General features: G+C 41.2%; 1 protein-coding gene across 3 annotated transcripts; it reads left to right on the plus strand.

Annotated features, from left to right (window-relative positions):
• Positions 1-2974: 2974 nt before the first annotated feature.
• On the plus strand, positions 2975-24022 carry slc6a4a (solute carrier family 6 member 4a). 3 transcript variants are annotated; one of them, XM_005750389.2, is made up of 14 exons: positions 2975-3163; positions 10663-11578; positions 12741-12875; positions 13335-13557; positions 14678-14816; positions 18000-18134; positions 18289-18392; positions 18633-18760; positions 18910-19022; positions 20082-20213; positions 20610-20709; positions 20920-21020; positions 21223-21390; positions 22335-24022. In XM_005750389.2, the coding sequence occupies exons 2-14, from the start codon at positions 11107-11109 to the stop codon at positions 22407-22409; spliced, it is 2025 nt and encodes a 674-aa protein (XP_005750446.1). In that variant the 5' UTR covers positions 2975-3163; positions 10663-11106; the 3' UTR covers positions 22410-24022. The 3 variants fall into 3 exon arrangements, with proteins under 3 accessions (XP_005750446.1, XP_005750447.1, XP_005750445.1); XM_005750390.2 differs by lacking the exon at positions 2975-3163 and adding an exon at positions 8261-8281; XM_005750388.2 differs by lacking the exon at positions 2975-3163 and adding an exon at positions 8638-8823.
• The last annotated feature ends 855 nt before the right edge of the window (positions 24023-24877 follow it).

The raw sequence follows: 24877 nt of genomic DNA on the forward strand, positions 1-24877 counted from the left end.
CAGATGTGAATTATGGCAACATCTGAGTAGTTTTTGAAATCTGTACACTACAGGAGCTAGATATATCATGTAGGATTTAACCGCTGCCTGTTTATAACAGTCAGCGAATGGCCCAGCACATTTTTCCCTAGAAATCACCCCTCAGAGGAATGGCATTTTATCTGGGTTTAATTTAGAGAGGTGTGTAAATCTTAGCTGGTAAATCTCCTGGTTTCACAATATGTTCACGAGGGGAGGGCAGAGTAATTATTATTATAGCAATTCGTCTCTGTGTTTCACAGAACTGAAGCTGGAAAGACAGAACTGGCATTAGAAATCATTATTTTCTATCAGTCAGTGTCTGGATTACTATTCCAATGACATTTTCTGGCCTACGACACATTTATACATGCAGCGGGCCTACATTACATTATTGCAGTACCCTATGCAGAGGTATTTGAATGCAGAACTGATTTTTCGTGAGAAAGAAGAAGTGGTTAAGTGTGACAGTAAATAGACCCCCTTGTATCAAAGTGTTGTTGTTTTTTTATTTTGTTTTAAAGTGAAGCATTTTTCATTGGTTAATCTGGGCGTCGGGACATCAAACAGCCTATCACGAATCAGCAGGCTTCAAGGTTCAACAGGTAACTTGTTTTATCTCCTGGAGAAGAGTACTGTAGCTTTTGATGGGAGATATTGATAGTAAAAGATTTCAACACTCAGCACAACAGTTTTATGAAGACAAATTAAGGTTTGTGTAATTTTCAATGTAGACTTTGCGTTTATAATAGTGGGTTATAATCCAAAGGCGGATTTTTTTTATTATCTTATAGCTTATATTGTCACACCTATGCTAACGAGCTAGCTGTTATTGTTCTTGTGTGAACTAGTCAAATGACCGCAGTAAATTAAACGCTAAAACTGTTGTTTATTGTTGCGACACATAAACCAGCTGAGTATTTCAGAGGGGTCACAAGAGGGTTCGTTTGCAAACTTGGCCATTGCTTTCAACTTTTGAACTCAGTGTTAGTTATTTCCTCCTTTCATGTATTACAGCGAAAGTGTTACTGTTGTCGAGTTGGGTGGGTTTTATTAGCAGGAAACGCACTGTAGATATCTCTGACGTCATAGCTTGTTGATAAGTAACACACCTGTGTGTCTCAGTGGTGGATCTATTCCCTACTCCAGCGTGTTGAAGTATCCTTGGGCAAAATAGTGAAGCCCAGAAGCAGCATCGGATATGTTTGCTCAAGCGCTTAGATATAGAGAAAAAATGCTGGTATGAGAGTGCGTGATAGGCTACGACATCCTTTGAATGCTCAGAGAAGAAACGCTCCAACTCTAAGTACCAGTCCATTTACCTTTAACAGTAAATGCACGATTACTTAGACACACTGCTCAAAAAAGTGAAAGGAACACATAGAGTCTGAATGTGGGAAAGAAATCATGCTGGTTATCTATACTGATATCAACTGGGTAATGTTTTAGGCATCAGAGCATGTCTCATCATTTATTGGAAATGAAAATGATCGCCCTACAGAGAGCTGAATTCAAAGACACCCTGAAAATCAAAGTGAAAAAATGGCAGGCTAGTCCTTTGCACCAGTGTAGGGTCTGACAATGACTCCAGGAAAAACACCCCAGTGTGTAATGGCAGTCAGAGTGCATACAAGTACTATAAGACTGGTATTTGTATAGTTTTTGTAGAAAAACTCTTATTATATAAGCATCAGAATATTTACTATTAATGGTAAATGGACCTGCCCGAGTACTTTCAATACAGAGTGGTGTATTCCACTTACTATTAGTGTTAAATGGACTGGTATGTACATAAAACCAGTCCTTCAGACGTACCAGTAAGTACTATAAGACATGTACTTAAATGGTTAAGCAGAAAAGCTTTAACTATATTAGTACCAGTCAATTTACCATAAACAGTATATGATAAATGGAATGAATTAAATAAACCAGCGAGTTTGTGTGAAGTGAAGTGAGGAGCTGCTTTTATCCTAAAAGCTGTAGTTCATGTCAGGACATTTCTCTTTTTGTTTGCTCTACATTTTCTACAGTGTCTTCTAGGTTTCTTTGTAAAGACATGAGCTAACAGCCTACCTCTAAACAAGTAATCTAAGGATTTTTATTAACTTTCTGTTTTTGCGCTGTTGAGGTTAATGGCCATTTGATGTCAGTGCGTTCCTCTTTTGCAACCTGTTGCCTCTCTCGAAAGTTTTCTTCTCGTAACGGTGTGTTACAAAGCAAGCCTGTGAACTTATGAACCTGTGCAGCCAGGCTTAAAAGTCGTGACATCAAAATTAGTCTTATGATAGTTTCCACATACAGCCGTTTGTGTCTGACAGGAAGAATTAGCCCATCGCTGAACCATACAGGAATGGTCATCGCACAACCGGTCTCATTACTGCCTTGCATTTCTTAAACAGTGTGTGTGTTTGCACGCCTGTGTGTGGTTTGCATGCCGTGAGGATTAACCTAGAACTTCAGCTGATGCTGATTGGAATGACGTTCAACACCGGCCTTTAACAAGAAGGAGAGTTTGTGTGTGTGTGAGAGTTGGTGAGGCAGAAGGAACGAGGACGCAGTGATTATAATTTAATATCAACATGTCTGTGACTGTTTTCCCTCTCTGCTCAGGATGCCTCCTTTTATCTCTTTCATTTCATGTCTGTCACACACAATAAAGGCCATGTAGACTGACTGTACTACTGTACCTGGCACTGGTCCATTTGGCAGGATAGGTTGCAGGTGGCCATAAATGGGTTAGTTAGACCAGGGCACAGACAGCCTGGGACATTAAAAAAATCTCTCTCTCACACTCACTTCATCATGTTGCTTTTTTTTTCTTTTTACATATGCAGCATAATTAATGTACACGTGCTCCTCTCTCATTCCTCTTTGACCCTTATAAATATGCACCAAGGAGTGCTGGATTAGGGTCAAGTATCCTTTTCTAAATCTCAGCGTGTGTGTTTGGGTGTGAGCGGACATTTGCATGCTCGAGTGTTTGTGTCTTAAATCCAGGCGGAGCAGAACCCGGCCCGCTGTAAGCCCAGGCATGTGTGATTTGTGTGATTGGGTTTAGACGGCGTTGGTCGGCGGCGACGTCTTGGGGGTCCAGATGACCGGATGCTCCACGGGCAACGCGCGCTGTCCTGCTAACAATATCAAGGTAAGACTACTCTGCCTGGACTCCTCACCAGCAGGTTCATCATATGCGATTTACTGTAATCAGTCCTCAGCTGTAAACTCATATCCAGCGAGTGTGTGAGATCTTTACATAGGCCTGGTGCATGTGTGTAACTGTTCAGCAACACCAGGAGGGATTTAGGAGATGAGGTGTTTTTTGTATTTTTATGTAAGCGTTGGATGGGAGTAGTTTAATTTCCTTTTGGGGCCTCTGATATCAAGGGTTCATCCTCATCTCTGTTATTAATCTCTTTTATGTGGATTTGTACTTTTCGAAGCTGCCAGATTTGTGACAAACTTTCAGTTTTTGGAGTAATGAATATGGAAGTAATTATCAGTAATGGGTTCATATTTCAACGAAAAGTGCGATGCACGCCAAATCAAAGCTTCTCGATGATTTTTAGCACCTCTTGCATTCTTCTCTATTTTATGCTCTCAATCTTCGTGGCAGGTGTTTTGTAATACAGAATAAAGAATGATGTGGCTGTAACCTCTCCGATGGTAATGTGTGGCGTTGTTCAACAGGTCAGCTCTCGCTGCTCCCTCGAGGACATTAAGCTGCTCAGTTTTGAGAAAATCCCCAAATAATTAACACAAACATCAACTGCCCACAGACTATAACTCTGCCAAGTTTTAGTTGAATCTCACTGTTGTGGTTTCAAGGGAAATAGGAATAAGTGCTGCTTGCAGATTGCTGGGTTTCAACATCCTTTCATAGCAGTAAAGAATATCTAGGGTGGATAGCCTTTAGCCTAATAATCGCTAATCAAATAAATAATGAGGCGGTCGTTTTTTTTCAGCCTTCCTAGAAAATATCTGCAACATCTCAAAGATGCTGTGTTCAATGTCACCAGGACATTTCTAAGGAGAGTCTTATTATGAACTGAACTTCATTTATTTAACCCATTGTACAAATATATATATTTCACCATCATAAACCAGAAAATAATGAGAATATATTTTTTGTCTCTTTTAGTTCCATTGCTAGCATTTATGCCCCAGACTGTTTCAGACTGTATTTTCGTGTTTATTTTAATAGTATAACTTCATAATGCTTGTAGCAGAATTTGCTGTTATTACCTAGCTGGTAATCTGTCCTTGGACACCTGTAGGACTGCCTTTTGTTTTAATGGCTGTGCCGCTTAACCAAGGGGAGCTTATGTCACCACTTGAGGTCGAAGTAAGAGGTCAAGCTCCTAAGTTGTGCTGGCAAAGGGTTTATTTGGCAGGAAGTGTTGGTCGTCTAGTAGTCAATAGAGCCTTTGTTTCCTAGTGGCAACATTTATCTTTGTCTTATAAACATGATATTATTATTTATTATCTTACTTCATTTGTGAAACGAAATCACACTGAAGACTCAGTTAGGAAAGTGTGAGGAAGTGACAGAGTTTGTAACCTGTGTCCCAGCTGGAATTTAACCTGTGGCATTGTGACTACAGGCTGTGATGCACCATTCCAAGGGCCGCTTTTGTACTTTTCACCTTTATATTATTTTCTTTAAACACAGTTCTTTAAAACACACAAAAAACCCTTACACATTTAAAGTTTAGACATGGGTCATAGCATTTGAAAGCCTCTGTGTGTCACTGTAAGACATTGTTTCCACTGACGTATCAATGTCATTAAATTGCTGTATTAATTGATGATTTTGGCACAGCTGACTAAAAGTATAGTTGATGTCTTGACCTGATCGTATTGTCAGCAAACACTTCGTTTTCATCGTAGCACAGCGACAAGTATTTAGATGGACTGTTATTGGCCAAAATTTAGGTTGAGCAGTCCGACTACATTTCTGTGTTTTGAAACTTGTATTAGAGCTTATGAGGAGGGTTAGGAGTATTAAGTTAAAAGCACATATATGTATAATCACTCTGTGATTTCAAGAGAGAGCACAATAATAAGGTTCTGATTTTCTTATGAAAATGTGTCTGCTGTTGAAAAAGCTGCAGTTCTGTCCGTTTTTATATTTGAAGAGGTGTCACTGAAGGGCTAAATCCAAATTTCTCACTCGCTGTACCAGTGTTCTTTGTGCTTGTGTCTGACGTATTCTGCTTAACGCGTAATCTCTCGGCTCCTAGATTACCACTTGTTACTTTATTGGATGACTTGGATTGCGATTTCCAAATTAAACTCAAACACAGAGGAGGTCAGAGGTTCAGACCAGGATAGAAAATGTGTTGATGCAGCCAAAAAGCAGACAAATCAAGCCAGGGGGTTGTGAATTAAACTGGTTTCTTTGTTTTGTAATAAGAAGAAGAAGTACAACAAAAATGAAAGCAAAGCCCAGTCACCCCTATAAACACTGAAACCTTAAAGGAAGAAAAGCCACTTAATTTGTGTTTGCACATCTGCTTATCAGGTCGCACATCAATCTGGAAAATAAAAAACCTGTTTTTCTCCTGGGAGTATGATTACAAAAGGTCCCACATTCTAGTTAAATTGTTTGTGCAGCACTGAAGGTTTTTGCCTCCCATTCCTGCCTGCACTGTTTATTTTTCAGTTAGCCAGGACTGAAGTTGGTGTGATGTCAGGAACCTATGAGAAACTATGGCTACTCTCACAGAGCTTAAAAAAAAACATAAAACGGTACAAACAAAAGGACTTCATTAAGATTCATGAATTATTTTTTAGTGTTTTTGTCTCTTATTCAATGGGAAAATAATGTTGAAAAAGCAAATTTCTTCAAAGCCCAAATAATAAGTTTCTCTGACATTTTCTTTCTCATCTTTTTGTCTTATCTTTTTTATTTTTACAAACTTAAACTATTCTTTTTGGTTAAGTAAACACCAAATCGAAAGTATAATTTCCCCCCTTTCTTTCTGTGCTATCGTCTACTTTTACCCTTTATTACTGCAACATCGTCTGTCAGGAAGTAACAGGCTTTGTTATGCATATTAATACTGAGCTGTGCTATGTTATTTTCATTATGTACAGCTATCAGATTGTGTTTTATTTGCCTTCATGTCAAATCTGCAAAACTGTGACACCACGTGTTCAGTGGGTTTCTGGGTTGATGCAAGACAAATGTTACGAATAACTGTCCTAAATATAATATTTATTTTAACCCGTGTCTCTCAACCTAGATTATTTTGGAAGATCTTTTATTGTGCCAAATATACTACGAAGAGATAATGCTTGAAATATGCACTGTAACTGACAGATGGATAATATACATCAATATTTAAGCTAGGTTGATATACAGCAGGGTATTGGCTTCTCACAAATCAGTGAGTAGCACATTGGTCCTAAGTTCAAATCTACTGTCCGGCTCTATCTGCCTGTTGCTGTGTGGGTTCTCTTCACAGTCCAAAGACATGCACATTAGGTTGATTGGTGACTCTGAATTGGCCATATGTGGACGGTTGTCTGTCTGTGATAGACTGGTGACCTGTCCGGGCTGCTTTCTGCCTTTTGTCCTATGATAGCTGGGATGGGCTCCAGCCCAACCTGATGTGAGCCAGATAGTGGCACTAGTCCACAGTGCAAAAATATAGTCAAAGGTAATTTTGTCTTTACCTAGCTATTCATTTCTAATAAATTAAGTTAGTCAGAAAAACTGGCTATTGTGTCCAATCTGATTGTTCATTTCTGTCAGGTATGTTCCGTTCAGATTAAAAGCTGAACAAAAGGAAGGTTGGCTAATAGTGTTGACTGTGTTCTACAGTCTAGAGTCCAAAATTATTCAGGAAACCCCCTGAGAGTTGCCAAAGCATACTGCACATTATTTTTACTCAAACATTCCTGTCGTCTAAGGTCCAGACTATAGGCTGTTAGAAGCTGGCACAGAGCCCAAAAGCTTTGAGTTGTTTTAGAGTAAGAGATACTCTGAGACCCTCTTTGGGATTCTTGGGGGAAAAATCAAAAAACAAAACCTACTTATTAACTTACATATGGTTCACCGGGAGTGGAGACTTTGCATTATCATATAATTATTTATTTAACACTTAAATAACACATATTGCTCAACCTCAGCTGTGTGAGTGCAGATATGGTTTATACAGCATGGGTGTGCGTGAGAAAGTGTTTGTGCATGCTTGTGCTTGTGTCTGTCTGCACTGCGTGTGAACATGACAGTGGTGGTAATGTTTAACCAAGATGGGACTTTTAATGCATTTCTTACAATCCCGACTTTTATTTTATTTACTATCAAAAATAAAAGCATATTTAAAAATTTGTTAAAGATAAATAAGTTCTCAGATGGTTTCATTCAAATAACAGAGAAACAACAAACTAAAATATTCATTATTTCTGACGATAACATAACGTTGTTTTTTTTTTATTCTTTACTTAATCATCTTATAAGCCCTCAGATTTATGTGCCCCCATCCACCCACACACCACCCAGGCAGGCTGGAAATGCACTTACATGTTGACATAACAGTATTGCAGAGCCAATATTTTTTTATTTTATATATAAGATGTGTTACTGAACACCGGTTGTTATGGGGTCTGCCAGTTTCTGTTTCTCACAACCTAACTTGATATGTAAAGCAGCTTTAATGAAAGTATTTAATACTTTTGAACTGTTGCTCAAGTAAGCAAAAATGCTTAAGTTGCAGCAACAACCTGGGGGAGTATAGGTACAGAGAACACAGTTGGACTACCACAGCCTTGCACCAAGTACAGTAAGCAAGATGATTCAGCTGCTCAGAGACTCGGAGCAGCAAGCAGTGTTTAAGTGAAGCTTTTAATTCCAAAGATTGCTAACGCACTTTAAACACACAGAAGTCAGCTTGTGAATGAATCAAATATAGCATTCGACAGAAAGACAGTATCTTGTAAAATGTATATGAGATCAACTGTGCAGTCAAATTGGTTGGAAAACTTGTATGTATGCAACCGGGGTCAGAGCAGCAAAGACTGCATTTCTGCAGAGCAGGTGCATGTTAGAAACTTTAGTAAAAAACTAGAAGACATTTTAGATTGACAAAATCTAAAAGTAAAAGTGGAAAGAGGGGGAGTAAAAGCACTGCAGCACAGCAGTGCTTTACCAGTGTAGTATGTTGGTGGTGGTGGTGTGTGTGTGTGTGTGTGTGTGTGTGTGTGCAGGTAAGACGTACCCTGACACAGAGCCCCACAATGCCAGAAGAACTACTCGAGGGTAAGGACTTCCCCTGTCTGCACAGTGTGGCTGTGTTTGTGCTTTAATGACAGTTCTGCCATGACCATACCATGTTGGATCTGTGCTCCAGTTCATCATTTCTGTTTGTACTATCAGTGTATCAAAGCAAAAACTTGATACTGTGATGTGCAGGTCTGTGCTCGCCTAATGATTCTTTATTATCCTCTGTCTGATTGCATGCATCCATGTATCCATCTGTGCATACATCTGCACGGCTGTGCTTCTCTGAACCAGGCATGTGTGGAAGTGTGTGTGTGTGTGGAAGTGTGGTTGGTTGTGGAGTGAGTGAGAGAGAGGGACAACAAGGGAGGGAGAGAGAAAGAGAGAGAGAAAAATGAGAGAGGTTTGAGAGCTCAATGGGCAAACGCGGTGTCCTGATGTGCTAGGGCACGCTGTTTCTCTAGCAAGTTTTTGCCATTCCACAGGATTCTTTAAGTTTTGGGTAGAAGTTCTTGCTGCCGCTCTTCACATACGATTCAAGCGCCACATGTTCTTCTTGACCTCTTCTGTTGTCTCTAAAGGTAACGTATGTATGCGGGTTGAGTACAACCTACAACTTTAGATTTTTGGTTTGATTTGTAGTGCTTTTACTTCAAAAGTTAGTAAGATTGCTGCAGAGAGTGTTTTTGGTTTTAATTTGGGTTGTTTTATAATGTCTCATTAGTATTTTTCTCACATCTCGTATTCTTTCAGTCTATCGTTGCTGAAATCTTGATGTTGTCATCTCACCGTCTCTTTCTTTATTAAAAATGACTTTGTGAAACGGCAAGAGATTATATAATTTCCTGTTGAGATCAGTGAATTAAAGTTTGCACCACTGTATCAGTCTGTAGTGTTGATTTGTCTTTAACAATGGGTCTTCATGTATTTTTCATTATTATTTGGTTTTTTTTGGGGGGGGGGGGGATTCCCTGGTGATGAAGTTTGTCTGCACATAGAGTCCAGACAATAGCATTATATTGAGACCTTTCCCATTGTTTTCCTTCACTTATTGTGAGATTTTGTTGTCTTTATGAGGTAAGTGTAGCTGAGGAGAATTTTTTATTTTTTTTGTCTCATTTTATTCTCACGTCTTTGATGTCATGGTAGGTCAAAAACCGATTTTCCATCGCGTTTTTTAAAATCGAGCAACACGCAGTACTTCTTTAACACTGGTGAGGATTCACATGGAAGTTATTGTGATGAAGAAATTTGGGGCTTTTTCGCTAGAAATTAAAAGTGTGGTTTGCAAGAGGAGAAGAAAAAAGTTTGAGTGGAGAGGAAGCGATCCATTGTTTCTTTTTGTGCTCGAGTCCATGTAGTTGACGGCGTCCTTTGTTGTGTGGTAGTCAGATGTCGGTGAGGAATGAATGTCGTGCCGTGTACAACTGCTGGACACTCGTTGTTCATTAAGGTAATGGCATTCCATGTAAATTGTGTCTTCCCACATTTTACAGTTCATTACTAATTGGGCTAACACTATAAACAAACGAATCCACTTTTGAACAGATGTCATAGTTTGACCCATCGCTCATGTGAAAGCATCTTGGATTATTCGAATCGGAATTTAATTTCTATTGCAAAACAAAAAAAAGAACAAAAAAAACCAGCTTTAGGAAATGTGAGCTTTATGATGTGGTTTATGATGAATTCATAGAACTGTTTGCGCCTTGAGATTGAATTACATGTTTAGTTTCATTTGCATGAGTAAATTAAAAAAAATAGAATTTGCATTCGAAAAAAGATAAAAAGTTGGTTCTCATGCTGCGCAAGTCTTGTTTTTCAGCTTAACCTTTATTTTCTTGTAAAACTGCTAAACATATTTCAGCGCCACAGCAACCAAAGAACAACCTGTTGAGCTTTGCCCAGTGTTTGTCGTTGCTATGAAAATTAGAGAGCATCTTTTCTAGCGCATGTCCACAGATGCTCTTTTGTTTTTCTTTTTTTTCTTCCCCCTTTTTTTGTGTGCATTTCCTGCCTTCAAATGTGCTGCTGGCGCTGGTATTTAGATTCTCTAATTTCTTCCCAGTTTACTTTGGTCAGATAAGCATCAAAACACGTTATGCAACTGATAGCGTAAAATGAGAAACAGAAGTAGAAGGCTCCGGTAAGTGAATCGACATGTCGCAGCAGAAACCCCTCAGTTTCCTCTGTTCCTAGGATTTATCCTCTTATTCATTATCATGTAAAACAAGACTCTGTCCTGTTTTGTTTTGGGGTTTTTTTTTTTACAGCCATTTTCATTTTTATTGTCTCATCCAGAAAAAGCAAACTGCCCTGAGGACTGCTCTGTTTTTATTTAGGTTTACTGCAAAGTAATTAAAAAAAGATCAGCTCTTATCCTGTGATTTACCCGTGTGTTTCCCCTCTGTGTGTTGCAGTTTGCACCATCACTGTGGGCCTCAGAGGACGAGCTGTTTGTGGAATAGATCCAAGATTCTTGTAACTTTTCTGCTAGCCACATCCTGTTCAAACACATCTCTCTCCTCTCGTATACCCTCCTCTGTCTGTCCTGCAGCCCACTCTTATTCCCTCTTGCTCAACAGACCCTTACACATTTCAGTCCTCTCCCCACATACACACCCCCTCAATCTGGCCTCTTTCTCTTCTTTTAGCTTTCATTTCCCGTTCCTTATCTCCTTTACCTGCATGAGAAGGACAGTCTTCCCCAGTCTTGTCCCAAACTCTCACTACACCCCTCTCCTAAAGCTTCTTTTCCACTAATGGGCACCATATCAGACAGCAGCACCACATTCCCTTCATTGTCACTGAGAACCTCTCTCCACCCCTAACTACCTTGCCAACACGAACATCAACACAATCCAATGGAGACAAAAGATATGATGATGACGAGCATGCTGACAATGGACAAAGGGGAGAATGAGGGAGAGAGGGACAAGGAGAGAGAGGACATGGGGGGAGAAGATGATGGGACACAGCGTGAAAATGGCAGACTTATGCTTGCTGATGGGCTTGCAGACAGAGGTCCCAAAAGCATGACATCTGGCTCTGGCCAGCAGGTGTCCAATGGCTTCACAACATCCACCCCTCAGAGCCCCAGGGAGAGCCCAGGAACTGCAGCTTGCGCTGCGGGTACAGCCTCAGGACCCGGAGGCGGTACTGGATCCTCAGCACCTCTGGGAGGCCTAAGGACTCTGATGGTCCAGCAAACAAGCTTGGACAGGCCCAGAGAAACCTGGAGCAAGAAGATGGACTTCCTTCTGTCTGTGATTGGCTACGCCGTGGACCTGGGAAATGTCTGGCGCTTCCCATACATCTGCTACCAAAACGGAGGAGGTGAGGAAGCAAAACATGTTTGGAGGGGAGAAACGTGTCGAAGGGGGGAGAATGAGACATAAAGTGTGGTGGAATGGAGAGAGAGATGACACGTCAGATCCCAAGCTAAAGCAAACAGGATTTGAAGGATTAGACAGAAGAAAAGGCTCTTTCATACTCACTGCTGTGTATTCTGTAATTCACATTATGTGTTTTATATGTGACAGCTGAAGTCGGTCGACTGCTCTCGAGCTTTGCCGTTATTAAAGACTGAGTTAGATTAGGATGATTTGTGGTACTTCCCAATAAATGCTTTAATAGCTTACAAGGAGTGCCCCAATTAACAAAGTTGTGTATGGATAAATGCTTTGATGTAGCTTATTTCTTGCGCAATCGGAGGTACAAAAAGGTATGTCTTCACAAAGTCCACGCTTGTGTCTGCCCTGCTCTTTCACTAGCCGATCCTAGCGGCAAACACAACCTCTTTTTATTGAATTTGCAATAATAAAGCCTTTGCAATTTCCTGTGTTCTGTGTGTGAGTGTGTGTGCCTCACAGAGCGAGGCAGAGATGAAGACTCGGGACACACTTGATAGAGGCAACAGTATTAATTGTGTTTTTTTCAGTGTCTTTCTCCTTGCTTAATAACCTGTCTCGCAGGCAGCTGCTCAATCAGCCCTTATCTTTGCTTTCATGTCACAAAGAGGCACAAGCACCGTCCCGTCCACACACACAAATGCAACACGTGCACATGGAAATAAGTTTACAATCAGATAGCAAGAAGGAGAGAGCGATGTGTTATCAAACACCCCGCAAAAGCCGAAGAGTCGGAGATCTGGCTGCCGTCCTGATGTTCTTCTGCTCATCTGTGTTAGGCCTTTAATTTTATTACTTTCATATTTTAGAACAAAGCCAACATCAACGTCGAGATCCTTTATGATAGGATTTTAGCAAAAATAACTCCAGAAAGCATAATAAATACAGCAGTGTTGTTTTTGAATAGATTGAGCTATATAAATAATAAGCTTTGGCACCGTTAGGATTTTTACAGAGTGTTCTTAAATGGTGTGTGAAAGAGCTCAGTTTCTCTTGAGTGTAGTTGGCTTCTTACTGTTTTCCCACAACATGTGTTCATTGTCACGCATTTATTCTCCCTCCCAAATTTCTCCAACGTCTCTGTCCAGGTGCCTTTTTGCTGCCCTACCTGTTGATGGCAGTGTTTGGAGGGGTGCCTCTGTTTTACATGGAGCTAGCGCTCGGTCAGTTTCATCGCAGTGGCTGCATCTCCATCTGGAAACACATCTGTCCCATCTTCAAAGGTAACAGCGAGGGGTGTACAGAGAGAGAACCGATTATAGGGAGAAAGTCAAAAGCAACAGCTTGGACGAAACGTGGAAGAAGATAACTTAAGAGGGACAGAAAAGTTAGAGGTAGGAAAACAAAAAAAAAAAGACGAAGAAGGAGTTTCAAATCATCCAAGTCCAAGAGACAGCTCATTTAACCTCCCTGCCCCCCCACCCTTGAAGATCATCCCTAGTTTCCTGTACCTCTAGTGAGATGTTCTGACTCTCTGTTATGGAAATTGTCACATTTTAATGCCAAATGCCAGATGCTCAGAAATTTGATAGTATGTAAACTGTCGTTGTTTGGAAATGTCACACACTCACCCAAAGGGAACCTGAATTAGCTTGAAAAAATAACCCACTGATGTCTGTGAGTGATGTAAGCAGTGAGTGATCTGGTGTTACTTATGTATTTATTTGCTTCAACTCACCCAGGGATAGGCTTTGCCATCTGTATCATAGCCCTCTACGTAGCCTTCTACTACAACACCATCATGGCCTGGGCCTTGTACTACCTACTGTCATCTTTCCGGCCCACTTTGCCTTGGTCCACCTGCACCAACCCCTGGAATACAGCCAACTGTAACCGCTACATGTCCTCAGACCACAACGTGTCCTGGTCCAACACCTCTACGTCCCCTGCCGAGGAGTTCTATACGTAAGTGCATGTAAGTCAGATGTAGTGGCATAGGGGGAGCTCTACGCAGGAGGGAGACGTCAGGTGAAGGGAGGATGACTTCAATTCCAGGGTTGGTTCTGGTGTGTGGGACAGATTCCCCACCATCATCCCCTAAAACCCCACTTCCCTTACTGGTGGTGAAAACAGTGCAGGGAGACTTCATTAGTATTTCGGAGTACGAATGACTGATTGGAGATTCTTTATGAGTGCATAAGTAATACAGAAGTATGAACCGCCCCTTTAGGAGCAGGTGAGAGAGTTTTTTAAGTACTGGATTATGGGAAAATATAAAGTATCAGAGAAAAGTAATGCTTGGTATTAGCCAGTAATAAAATATAAGTCCTCCAAGAGTTAACCAGGTTTTAATGTGCTGTTTTTGCAGCGATTAAGTCAGGGTCTTTTGAAAAACAATGTCCCTGTTATTCTTGACTGTTCTGGGTCTGTGCAGTCAACGGGCTCAGTCTTATCAGCACAGCGTCCGACTGCTGAGACAGATTCAGGGTTGACGCAGAGTTGACTTTTCCTAACGCAGGTTTAAAAGTAACAGATTCCACAACTCAGTCTGGCGCCAGAATTTCCTGTTTTTTAGCACAATTCATGTCTCAGTTTTTTCATTTGAGCTCCTGGTGCTTAACCTGTGCCCACACACTGACCTTACAGTTTGTTTCTGACTCCTTTTTTTTTTAGCTTTTAAGAAAGTTGCGATGAAGTTTGTCTAAACCGTTTTGAAAAGTAATAGTCTTGTCTTACGTACTGATGGTTTTCTTTCTTTTCTCGCTGGTCCGCTCATATCACATTTCCTTCTTTCCGTGCTCTTTCCTTTTCCTCTGCTTTCCTTAATGTTCCAACATTCCCTTGTCTCCAATCCCATATTGTTTTTGTCTTTTATCCATTACTTCTGCATAATATGCCCTTCCCTTCCTGCTTGCTCTCCTCCTCTTCCACTTCCTACACTTCTTCACCTCTACTCAGTTACTTTTTAGCTCCTGTCCTCTCGTTTCGATTCATCTGCATAAAATGTCTTCCTTGTCTCTCCTCTTTGCATTTCATTCAACCTCAACTTTCAACACAAACGCCCTTTCTTGTTTTCTCCTTCCAGCCGGCAGGTGTTGCAGGTCCATCTCTCCCCAGGTCTGCACGAGTTGGGCTCTATCAGCTGGCAACTGGCTTTATGTCTGCTCTTCATCTTCACCATTGTTTACTTCAGCATCTGGAAAGGAGTCAAGACGTCTGGAAAGGTAGCTGAAGGGGTGCCTGCATGGCTGATGGGGGGTGTCAGTTAGAGCAGATGGATGGATTGATGGATGGAGACATATGGACAGAGGAAAAAAAACAGCAGTTATCCTGTCCTCTCTTTACCCTCATTATATTCATCATCGAGTGTGGAAAAGTTGATTAGAAAGGAATGAATATCAGAACCTAGCTAAGGCAATATAAGACCATTTTTAGACATAAAGTTCGTGCCCTTATGTTCAGATAAAGGAGTAAAACAGACTGGTAGAAATAGATTTATACTGTAAATCCTACATTTTTATTTTTTATTTAACCTTTACTTATACAGGTAGTCCCATTAAGACCCAGTGTCTCATTTACAAGAGAGACCTGCTCCAGACAAACATGTTAAAATTGCAACAATAATATTTTTAAAAAGAAGCTAAATATGTCTAATGTGCACAGTCATACTAAAAACAAGTTTGAAATCTGAAAGTGAAATCAATTGAGAGAACTTCAAATCCTTCTGCAATGTATTGCATGAAGACGGGACAGAAAAGGAGAATGCCTTCTTCGCAAGCTCTGTACGAACTGATGGAACGGTGAATGTGATGTCCGGAGACCCCAGTCTAAACTGTTTACGTAACATGTACTCTGATAGGGCAGTAAACTAGAAATAGATTCATAGATAAAATGATACCAATGAACATCCTTGCGTAAGACCAATGAGGACCAGTACAGTGGTGTTTTAAAGGTTTACAATCAGTCATAAATCTTAGTGCTCCATGATAGACAGAATCCAAAAGATGAAGAGTGAGCAGAGGCATTCATATAAATTATGCCACCATAATCCAGGAAGGGTAAAAAAGTGGCAGCAACAAGCCTTTTCCTTGCCATGAAAGAGAAACATGATCTGTTTCTGAAAAAGAACCTCAGTTTCTTTAATAGATGGTCAATGTGTGGCTTGAAGAAAAGATTTTCATCAATCACACTAGCTAGGTATTTGTATGAGGCTACAGTTTCAATAGAAATGGCTTGAGCAGATAGAGAATGAAGTACTGCCGGCACCCTCTTTCTGTTTGAGAACAACATGACTAAGTCTGAGCTGACCCAGCTGAGACTGAATACTATCAAAAGCTAGGTGTAATTGTTTGAAAACCATGTCAATGGTACGAGCACAGCGATAAATAATTGTATCATCTGCATAAAAACGAACAGATGCATCTAGATTCTGTGCAACACGGTTGACATAAATAGTAAATAATATAGGCCCCCGGACAGAACCCTGCGGCACTCCATTAGTGACATTTAAAAAAACTGGAAGATTGAGCTGCACACACTGCTTACGGTCCAAAAGATAATTGGAGAACCAGTCAAATGCTCGGACTGAAAGGCTTATTTCCAGTAATCTCTGACCTAAAATACCATGGTCAACAGTGTTGAAAGCCTTTGATAGATCAATAAAAAGAGCTGCACAGTAGTTCTTGGCTCAGCTATGATATTTGCTGCCACGCGCAAGAAGAAGGGACAAAGACTGTCAGGACCGGCCAATTTTTTGTGCCGCGGCTCTTCAAAGCCTTACATACCTAAAAGAAAAGAGTGTTAGTAACCGATCTGCTAGCAAAGTTGTATGCAGGAGGTTTACCATCAGATACTGTGCTAAACAAAGAACAAGAAGCAACAAAGTGTTTGTTTAAAAAATTGAGCATTTCAGTTTTGTCTGACACAGGAATGAAGTCAATAATTAAGTGAAGAGGTAGCTCTGAGGAATGAGAGCTGGCAGGGAGAGACTTTATAGTTTGCCAAAACCTCCTAGGGTCGTTTATACTGTCAGTGGTTAAAGTCAGAAAGTACGCTTCCTGATGGAGGCAGTAAACTGTAAACTGATTACGCAGCTGACAAAAACATAGCCAATCATCATCGGATCCAGATTTTCTCGCAGTTGCCCAGGCCTGGTTTCTCTCATGTAGGAGGCCAGCCAGTTCCGAATTGAACCAGGGCCTGACCTGGCAAAAAGGGGCATGTTTGTCCACAAAATAGATAAAACTCTCTTGGAAATATTGCCAAGCTAAATTTCCAATGTCAGTCATTGTAATACAACCCCAGTTAAAACTGAATAAATCGTGAAGAAAAGCTTGCTTTTGGTGTTTCTCCCAGCACCAACTATGCAGTGATCACTCAGGTCCTTGGCAAAAACTGCCAATGTGGAAAACTTCTGTGGCACATTGTATAAATAAAGGGTCTATAAGAGAAGATTTATCTGGGGATTTGGAATTAAGGTGCATGGGGCTTTGAATAAATGGAATTAGACTTAAAAACAAGCAGTGTGCCTTAAAATAAACAGAAACAGAAGAAAGCCAGCCCCAATTAAAATCACCTACCAGAATGATTTCATTTAAATTCAATTCAGATAAAAGTTGAACCAGAGAAGGTTACGTGCTGGGGTAAGCAGATGGAAGCCGATAGCAGCCAACAACTATCATGGAGGGATAGAACAGATTAATAGTTAAGGTCAAGATTTTAATTGCTTAGGTGCCTTTTCTGGAACGGTCAACTGCTACGTCTTTATCCAGTATAGCTTTGGATAGCCAAGTCACAGAAACAACATTATATCAGCACCAGTTGAAGGGGCCCAGATTCTGAACATATCCATCTTAGGAAGCACTCTATGCTGGTGTCTGCTGGTGTTTCACATACAGCCAGAAGCCCAGGGTTAGGTTGAAAACCAGATAATAATCATCTCCAGTGCAGATGTCACACAGCCTATAACCACTAGTCATGAGTCTAAGCGGTTTAGTTTGCTGCTAGCATGTCCTCCAGGTCTTCATTCTAGGGCAAAACAGGGCCAGGTGCAAAGCCCCTGCAATGGCCAGGAAGGGTGACAGCTGCCCAAAGAGCATAGCATCAGATCCGATCGACAGGACACTGAATATTGCCTGAAGGTGCAGGCCCTAGCGGCAACCAGCGGTCACTAGCGATCTAGCGAGTCAAACCCCGGGGATCCTGGGCAGCAGCAGCTGGCCCGCTAGCTGCTGTCAGCTGTAGCGCGCTCGTCCGCTGCTGTCAGCAGTGTGTCTAATGCTGTCTAATGCTATCTATTGTACAGTAACATAGTCAGTGAACGCAGAGTGGACCACAGAAACACTTTTTTAAGCATGTAAAGGTTTATTAAAATTAGAGTAAAAAAGGTTCTTTGCTTTCTGTATTAGGTAGTTTGGGTGACTGCTACCTTTCCCTATTTGGTCCTCCTGATCTTGCTCATCCGTGGGGCCACCCTGCCCGGGGCCTGGAGGGGTGTCGTCTTCTATCTCAAACCTGACTGGGAGAAGCTGCTTTCCACTACTGTGAGTCTGTTGGTTCAGTGTGACAAGGTCCATCATCAACATATGTAGCGAGCTCAGATCCTGCCCTCTTTCTCTTATTCGTCAATCATTTCTAAACGCGTGTCCTTCACTCCCATCATTATTTGTCATCACTTTACCTCTCACTCTCTCAAAGGTCTGGATTGATGCAGCAGCTCAGATCTTCTTCTCTCTGGGTCCAGGATTTGGCGTGCTCCTTGCCTTTGCCAGCTACAACCCGTTTCACAACAACTGCTACAAGTAAAAACTTTTGTTAATGAGTTCATAAATCAGTGACGTCTGTTTGCTTAATGTCAAAATGCTACTCTGTGTTTACTGAAGTTCAGCAGAAATGTTTTATCTCTCAAATCCTTTATTTAACATATATGTCACCATGAATATTGACATATCTTTATTGATGAAATTACCAGAAGCTTAAATCCTTTGCGTAGGCGCTTTAACTTTGTCATCTTTCTGCTAAACACTTGTTTCCTCTATCAGAGATGCGTTGGTCACCAGCTCAGTTAACTGTCTGACAAGCTTTCTGTCTGGCTTTGTCATCTTTACTGTGCTGGGCTACATGGCTGAGATGAGGCAACAGAATGTGGACGCTGTGGCAAAGGATGCAGGTCAGGCCCCGCACCAACACACTGCAAGAAGTTCTTTCTCCAAACTGAAGTTGTTGGAAATTTATTCAGAATAAACGACTGAATCTCCGATGTTTGTTGGTGGAAGTTTGGATGGCATATAAATACCAGGTCTCACTTTTTTTCTCTAGGTCCCAGTCTGTTGTTCATCATTTATGCAGAAGCCATAGCAAACATGCCTGCTGCCACCTTCTTTGCCATCATCTTCTTCCTCATGATCATCATGTTGGGTCTGGATAGCACGGTTAGTTTTCCGATGACTCATTTTAGTATTAAAGTCAGTCACATTCTTTAAGGTTTGCTCCTCGCATTTAGGGGCGATCGTGGCTCAAGAGTTGGGAGGTCACCTTATAATCGGAAAGTTGCCGGTTTGAGCCCCGGCTTGGACAGTTGTTGTGTCCTTGGGCAAGACACTTCACCTGTTGCCAACTGGTGGTGGTCAGAGGGCCCGGTGGCGCCAGTGTCCGGCAGCTCTGCCTCTGTCAGTGCGCCCCAGGGCAGCTGTGGCTACAATGTAGCTTGCCATCACCAGTGTGTGAATGGGTGGATGACTGGATGTGTAAAGCGCTGTGAGGTCTTTAGGGACCATTAAAGCGCTATACAAATACAGGCCATTTACTATTTAATCTAAAATATTCACTTGTTGCCTAACTCCCAGTTCTTGGGGACGTTTCATATTTGTCTTCTTATAAAAGGGAATGCCTCTTTTTCTTTGACTGCGATTTCACAGTTGTGCTCATTTCTCCTTCAAAGCATTGGGCATTATTTGTCCTCTGTGTTCAATTTTGAATAACATTCAGTGAAAACAAAGTGATAGGAGTTTCATATCACCGTTGTGTGATGGTCTCGTCTCCATAAACCTTTGTTTATCTGCTCGGAGGCAGCCAGGTGGAGAGATCCGTAAGCTCTTATCACGAGCTGATAATCACTGTAGAACCTTCAACGGGGATGCTATGCTGTTTGATTTTATGACTGAGGATATTACTGCAAAATATGTCGGTGTACATGACCTCGAGTTGGAGCAGTTCAACACCAAGTCCAGAAGCAAAGCTGTGTATCTTTGCAGCATTTGCAAGATGAGACAAACAGCACATAACACAGATGTGAAATTTTCACATACATGACATATAGCTGCCCTAACTTTCTTTTCCTTCTGCCCCATCTTAGTAAGTAAGTTTATTTATATAGTGCTTTTTAAGAGAAAACCCGTCAGAATGTGCTTTACAAAGGTATTGAAAACATGGTCAAATAAACACACCTGACCTTATTTTCCTCATCTTGATGTTTTTCTTTTTGACCCCAGTTTGCAGGCTTGGAAGGAGTAATCACAGCTATGCTAGATGAGTTCCCTCATTTGCTGGTTAAGAGACGAGAGTGGTTCGTCTTTGGCCTCGTGTGTGTGTGTTACCTTGGAGCTCTCTCTACACTTACATATGTAAGTATATTTGGGAATAATCACATTACTGTCAAAAGAGAATGCAAGTTACCAACAAAAGATTTCATTATTCAGTCTCCATAATTTCCCAAATTCACTCAGTATATATCATAAGATTATAAAAACTTGCTCGCACTGGTAAAATAAGCTTGAATTTTGCTGCTCTGTTTTTATGCAGCGTATTGTGTCGCTGAAAATCAGATTAGAGCAGCCTCAGTAATCCATGTATCTCCAGCCCTCATTAAAGTAAGACAGTGACCACCACAGATTTCTGCTCAATTAAACACTCATTGTCTTAGGCTTGGCAGACGAACACTGTTTCACAAGTTGCACAAGTCATTCATAGAAAATGTTTCCGAAATAACTCTCCTCCTGTTCGTCCGTGTCGTGTCTCAGGGAGGAGCGTACGTAGTGAAGCTGTTTGAGGAGTACGCTACGGGCCCTGCAGTCATCACTGTGGTGCTGCTGGAAGTCATTGCGGTGTCCTGGTTCTACGGTGAGTGGGGATTTTTGTGGCGATGGTGGAAATTTGTGACTTTAATGAGAATCGCAGCGTGAATAAGTGATAAAAATACAGTGTAAAGTATAGTTCTGAGCGTCATTTGTGGCACAGCTGCCTTGTCAGTTCACATAGAAGAAATGAGACAAATGTTCGCTGTTGATATTTGGCTCTGAGGTGTTTCGTGTGTCTGTGTGCGTTCTGCAGGCACCAACCGTTTCTGTAATGACGTGCAGGTCATGCTTGGTTTTTACCCGGGTTGTTTCTGGAGGGTCTGCTGGGTGGCCATCTGCCCCTGCTTTCTGCTGGTCAGTGTCATGCACAGCATTTGCACACTTACACTAAGTTGTATTAGTTGCTGGAATTAGCAGTTTGAAGAGTAAGCCCTTGCAGGTAAAATAGTTTTAGCAGCTGTCATTTGCTTTTTAGCTGACATGCCCGGTGGTCAGATTTACCTTTTATATTTCATTCTTTTATTATGTCTGATCTCTGATTTGTTCCCTTTCTCAGTTCATCATCATCAGCTTCCTGGCCTTCCCTCCAGAGGTCAGGTTGTTTGAGTACCAATACCCACCATGGACCACTGTCCTGGGCTACTGCATCGGGGTGTCGTCATTCATCTGTGTGCCCGCCTACATGGTCTACCACCTGCTCAATGCTAAGGGCACATTCAAACAGGTGCAGAATTTCTGAATTCTCTCCTAACTCAGTTTTTCTCCATCTATCCCGTCTCCTCTCCTGACCAACTGATATTTCTGGAACAACAAAGGATTGCTTCTGGCCCTTTTCTTTTCCATGCGCTGCCAGGTTTTACTCTCTCCTGTGAACACATGACTGGAGATCAAAGGAACAAGGTGGAGGCCCGGGCCAGAGATTAGCAAGAAAAAAAGCAAATAGAATAGGCGACCAAACACGCGCGCACACACACACACCCTGCAGCGGATGTGTAGCCTGTCACGTTGCTGTAACTGAAAGGTGACCGGACGCCGTCCGTCAGCAGCGCTGCAGCATCAAAAAACAAATCAGTCATCAAATTGTGTTCACCAGACACATACCAGGTGTTTTGCATAACACCTTGTAATGCACATTATGCATTGTGAATGCAGAGCGAATGCAAAAGTCTGCATCGTTATCGTCATCACTGATATTAAAATCTTGTTAAACCCTGTGTGAGGGGTTGACAGAAGGGAGGAGGACATCAAAGAGGCCGCTAGACAGACCTTCTGTGCCTGTCGCCCTGTATTGACTCTGCTGCCAGAGCGCACAATGACACCGACACAGATCGACAATCACAAGTCATGTTTTTGTGTACATGTGAACGGAGATGGCGAGCGTGTAAGTGAAACGTGACAAAACAGGTGGCTGTGTTTTATCAGTAATCGAAGGTGTTTTGTGTTCTTCTACATTGTTTCAGAACAAAACAATATGACAAATATGCTATTTTTAAGATCTTAATTCAAGCAGTGTATATTTTACCAATAGATACTTCTTGATGGTTTTTTTGGCAGGGTAACTAATAATGATACCATTGTCACTACTAAAACTGCTCTGTTTACTCTATATGTCACTATGTCATATATGTCTTTTTTCTTCTCTGTCTCTTTTTTACTCTTTATCCACAGCGTCTGTTAAAAAGCATCACTCCAGTGCCCAGCGGGGACAGCCACAGGGATTTTATTGTCACAAATGCAGTCTGACCAAACCCTGACCAAAAGAAAGGTGCAACTCTACCTACCTGGAGTGCCCTCTTCTGGACATACTGCAAAACTACAGGACAAGGGGGCTACCTTTCACCGTCTTTGCCTCTTTTCGTGCATCTCCTACACTCGTTCCAACCAAGATGTAGAAATTTGAACGGAGTTAGATGAAGCCAGGCGTTAGTTGATATGTCTAGCTTGGTTCAGATCGGATCCTTGTGCGGTTTTTTGTTTTTTCTTCTCAGTTTTGCAGAATCTCTGTGGTCACCTTCTCATTTCTGTCCCACCTAAAAGGGGTCACCAGAGTCACTCAGTGACCAGGTTTTTCTTCAGGTCACGCAGCTCTAACAGTAATTTTATATAATAAGTGATAAATATGACACAATTTCTTTGATGTAGACAGTAAAACATGAACCCAAACAGGAGATACTGTACAATGAACTCAGTCAGCGAAGGCCAGATAAATACATTACAGTCCACTCTGCTCTGACTGTTAATGGTTTTATTTTTATTTAATGCTGTTAAGTTATGCATTCTAATATGTAGCAAAATTCAGGTATCTTTTACATCTGTTACTGAAGCCAAATATATGATATCTGTTCTGTTCTTGTTTCTAAAGCCGTTTCAATATTGTCGTGGTTTTGTTGTGTTAACTGTCAGCCTGTGTTTATTTGGTGGCATCTTGGCGGAAGGACAGATCTGCAATGAGGTTCCTACACTGTGAAACACTGTCTGGTAGTGGTATGAATGTGTACGTTTGTGACTGTGTGTGGTCATGTAAAAGAGAGACTGTTATAATAACCAGTGGAAAGTAACCACTTGTATTCATTCTTGTAACTGCAATATAACACAAGTTTATTTTACAATGTAGCAGTGCTGTCGTTGCATCTTTCACCACACATTACCAGACTCAGTGCCGATGGTCTTTGTTTAATTACACTCACGCTCTGCGCTCTGCCGTCATACTGCGCAACTGTCAGTAAGAGAAGCCAAATATGGATCAGAGCTAATACCATCACCAGTATCACAGTCTGAAAGTCAGCGTTACTGCCATTTACTTTCTACCAAAAAATCTGTGTGCCTGTGTGTGTGCGTGCATGCATGCTCCAGAGAGTATCTGTGTGTATGTAGGAGCAGGAGTTAAAAATATGGCGAGTACTGTACATGTACATGTGTATTTACTAGTCAGTCTGGTATTAATGTAATCCTGTGAATGCCTGTCTCCTCCTCATTCTCCCGTTGACGTGCGAATGTGTGCGCGTGTGTATGTGTGTGCGCACGTGTGTGTGTACACCTCAGGTAGTATGTTGTACGGGTTAGAGGTGTTCAGCCCCTTTATGTGTGCATGCAGTGGTGTGTATGTGTCCTGTGCTACAAATGTGTGTGTGCGTGTGGGTGGGTGTCTGTGACGTGCTCCTGTTGTCTTGTTAAATGCCAAAACATCTTATGAAGAAATTAAACTCCCTCTTGCCTCGCTCTCTCGTACCTCTCAAGCTTATCTGCGATCCTTGTATGTCAATAAAAGACTATTGAGACTACAACTGTATAGAATAAAGATATATATATATATAAATATATATATATACAAATGCATATATGGGAAATAACAGATAATAAAGATATATGGAATTAAACAATGAACTCTGTCATCTTGTTATCTGTAAGTTTTTGTGTTTGTCCATTCTTGTTCACAATTTGATGGATTCAAGCAATCAGGAAGTGCAGAGTGTGTAATGATCTTTCGTCCCAATAACTTAAATTTTTATCTGTATAACTTCATCTCTGCGGAGGAAATTTGGTCCGGTCTTCTTCATAGTGTTTCGTCGGCTGATTGAGGTTTGCAGGCATTTGTTTGTACGCAGTTCTCTTTAGATCCTGCCACACCATTTCAATAAGGTTCATGTCTGGACTTTGTGCCTTTGCAACACCTTGATAATTTGGGATCAGATGGTTTCACATTTGTCTCTTAAAATTTTTGTATACAGTACCCAGCATAAATGAGTACACCCCCTTCAAAAAGTATGAATTTAATCAGTAGCTCAATAAACAAACAAACAATTTCCAAAAATTTCACAAGGCTGAGTTTTATTGAACACTTGTTTAACTCCATAACATGAAATTAAGGTTAATAATATAACTTAGATCACAAAATCTTCAGTTTTACTACATCTAGTATTTTGCATGACCACCGTTTTGTTTTTTTAAGGACAGCACCAAATCTTCTAGGCATGGAATGAACAAGTTGTGACATATTGCAACATCTATCTTTTTCCATTCTTCCAGAATAACCTCTTTTAGAGCCTGGATGCTGGATGGCGAGTGATGCTCAATTTTTCGCTTCAGAATTCTCCACAGGTCAGATCAGGAGACATACTTGGCCATTCAATCACCTTCACCCTGTTCTTCCTCAGAAATGCAACAGTAGCTTTAGATGTGTGTTTTGGATCATTGTCGTGTTGGAAAAGTGC

This window comes from Pundamilia nyererei, unplaced genomic scaffold (assembly GCF_000239375.1).
Source record: "Pundamilia nyererei isolate P.nyererei 1_Seehausen unplaced genomic scaffold, PunNye1.0 scaffold00272, whole genome shotgun sequence".
Taxonomy (NCBI): domain Eukaryota; kingdom Metazoa; phylum Chordata; class Actinopteri; order Cichliformes; family Cichlidae; genus Pundamilia; species Pundamilia nyererei.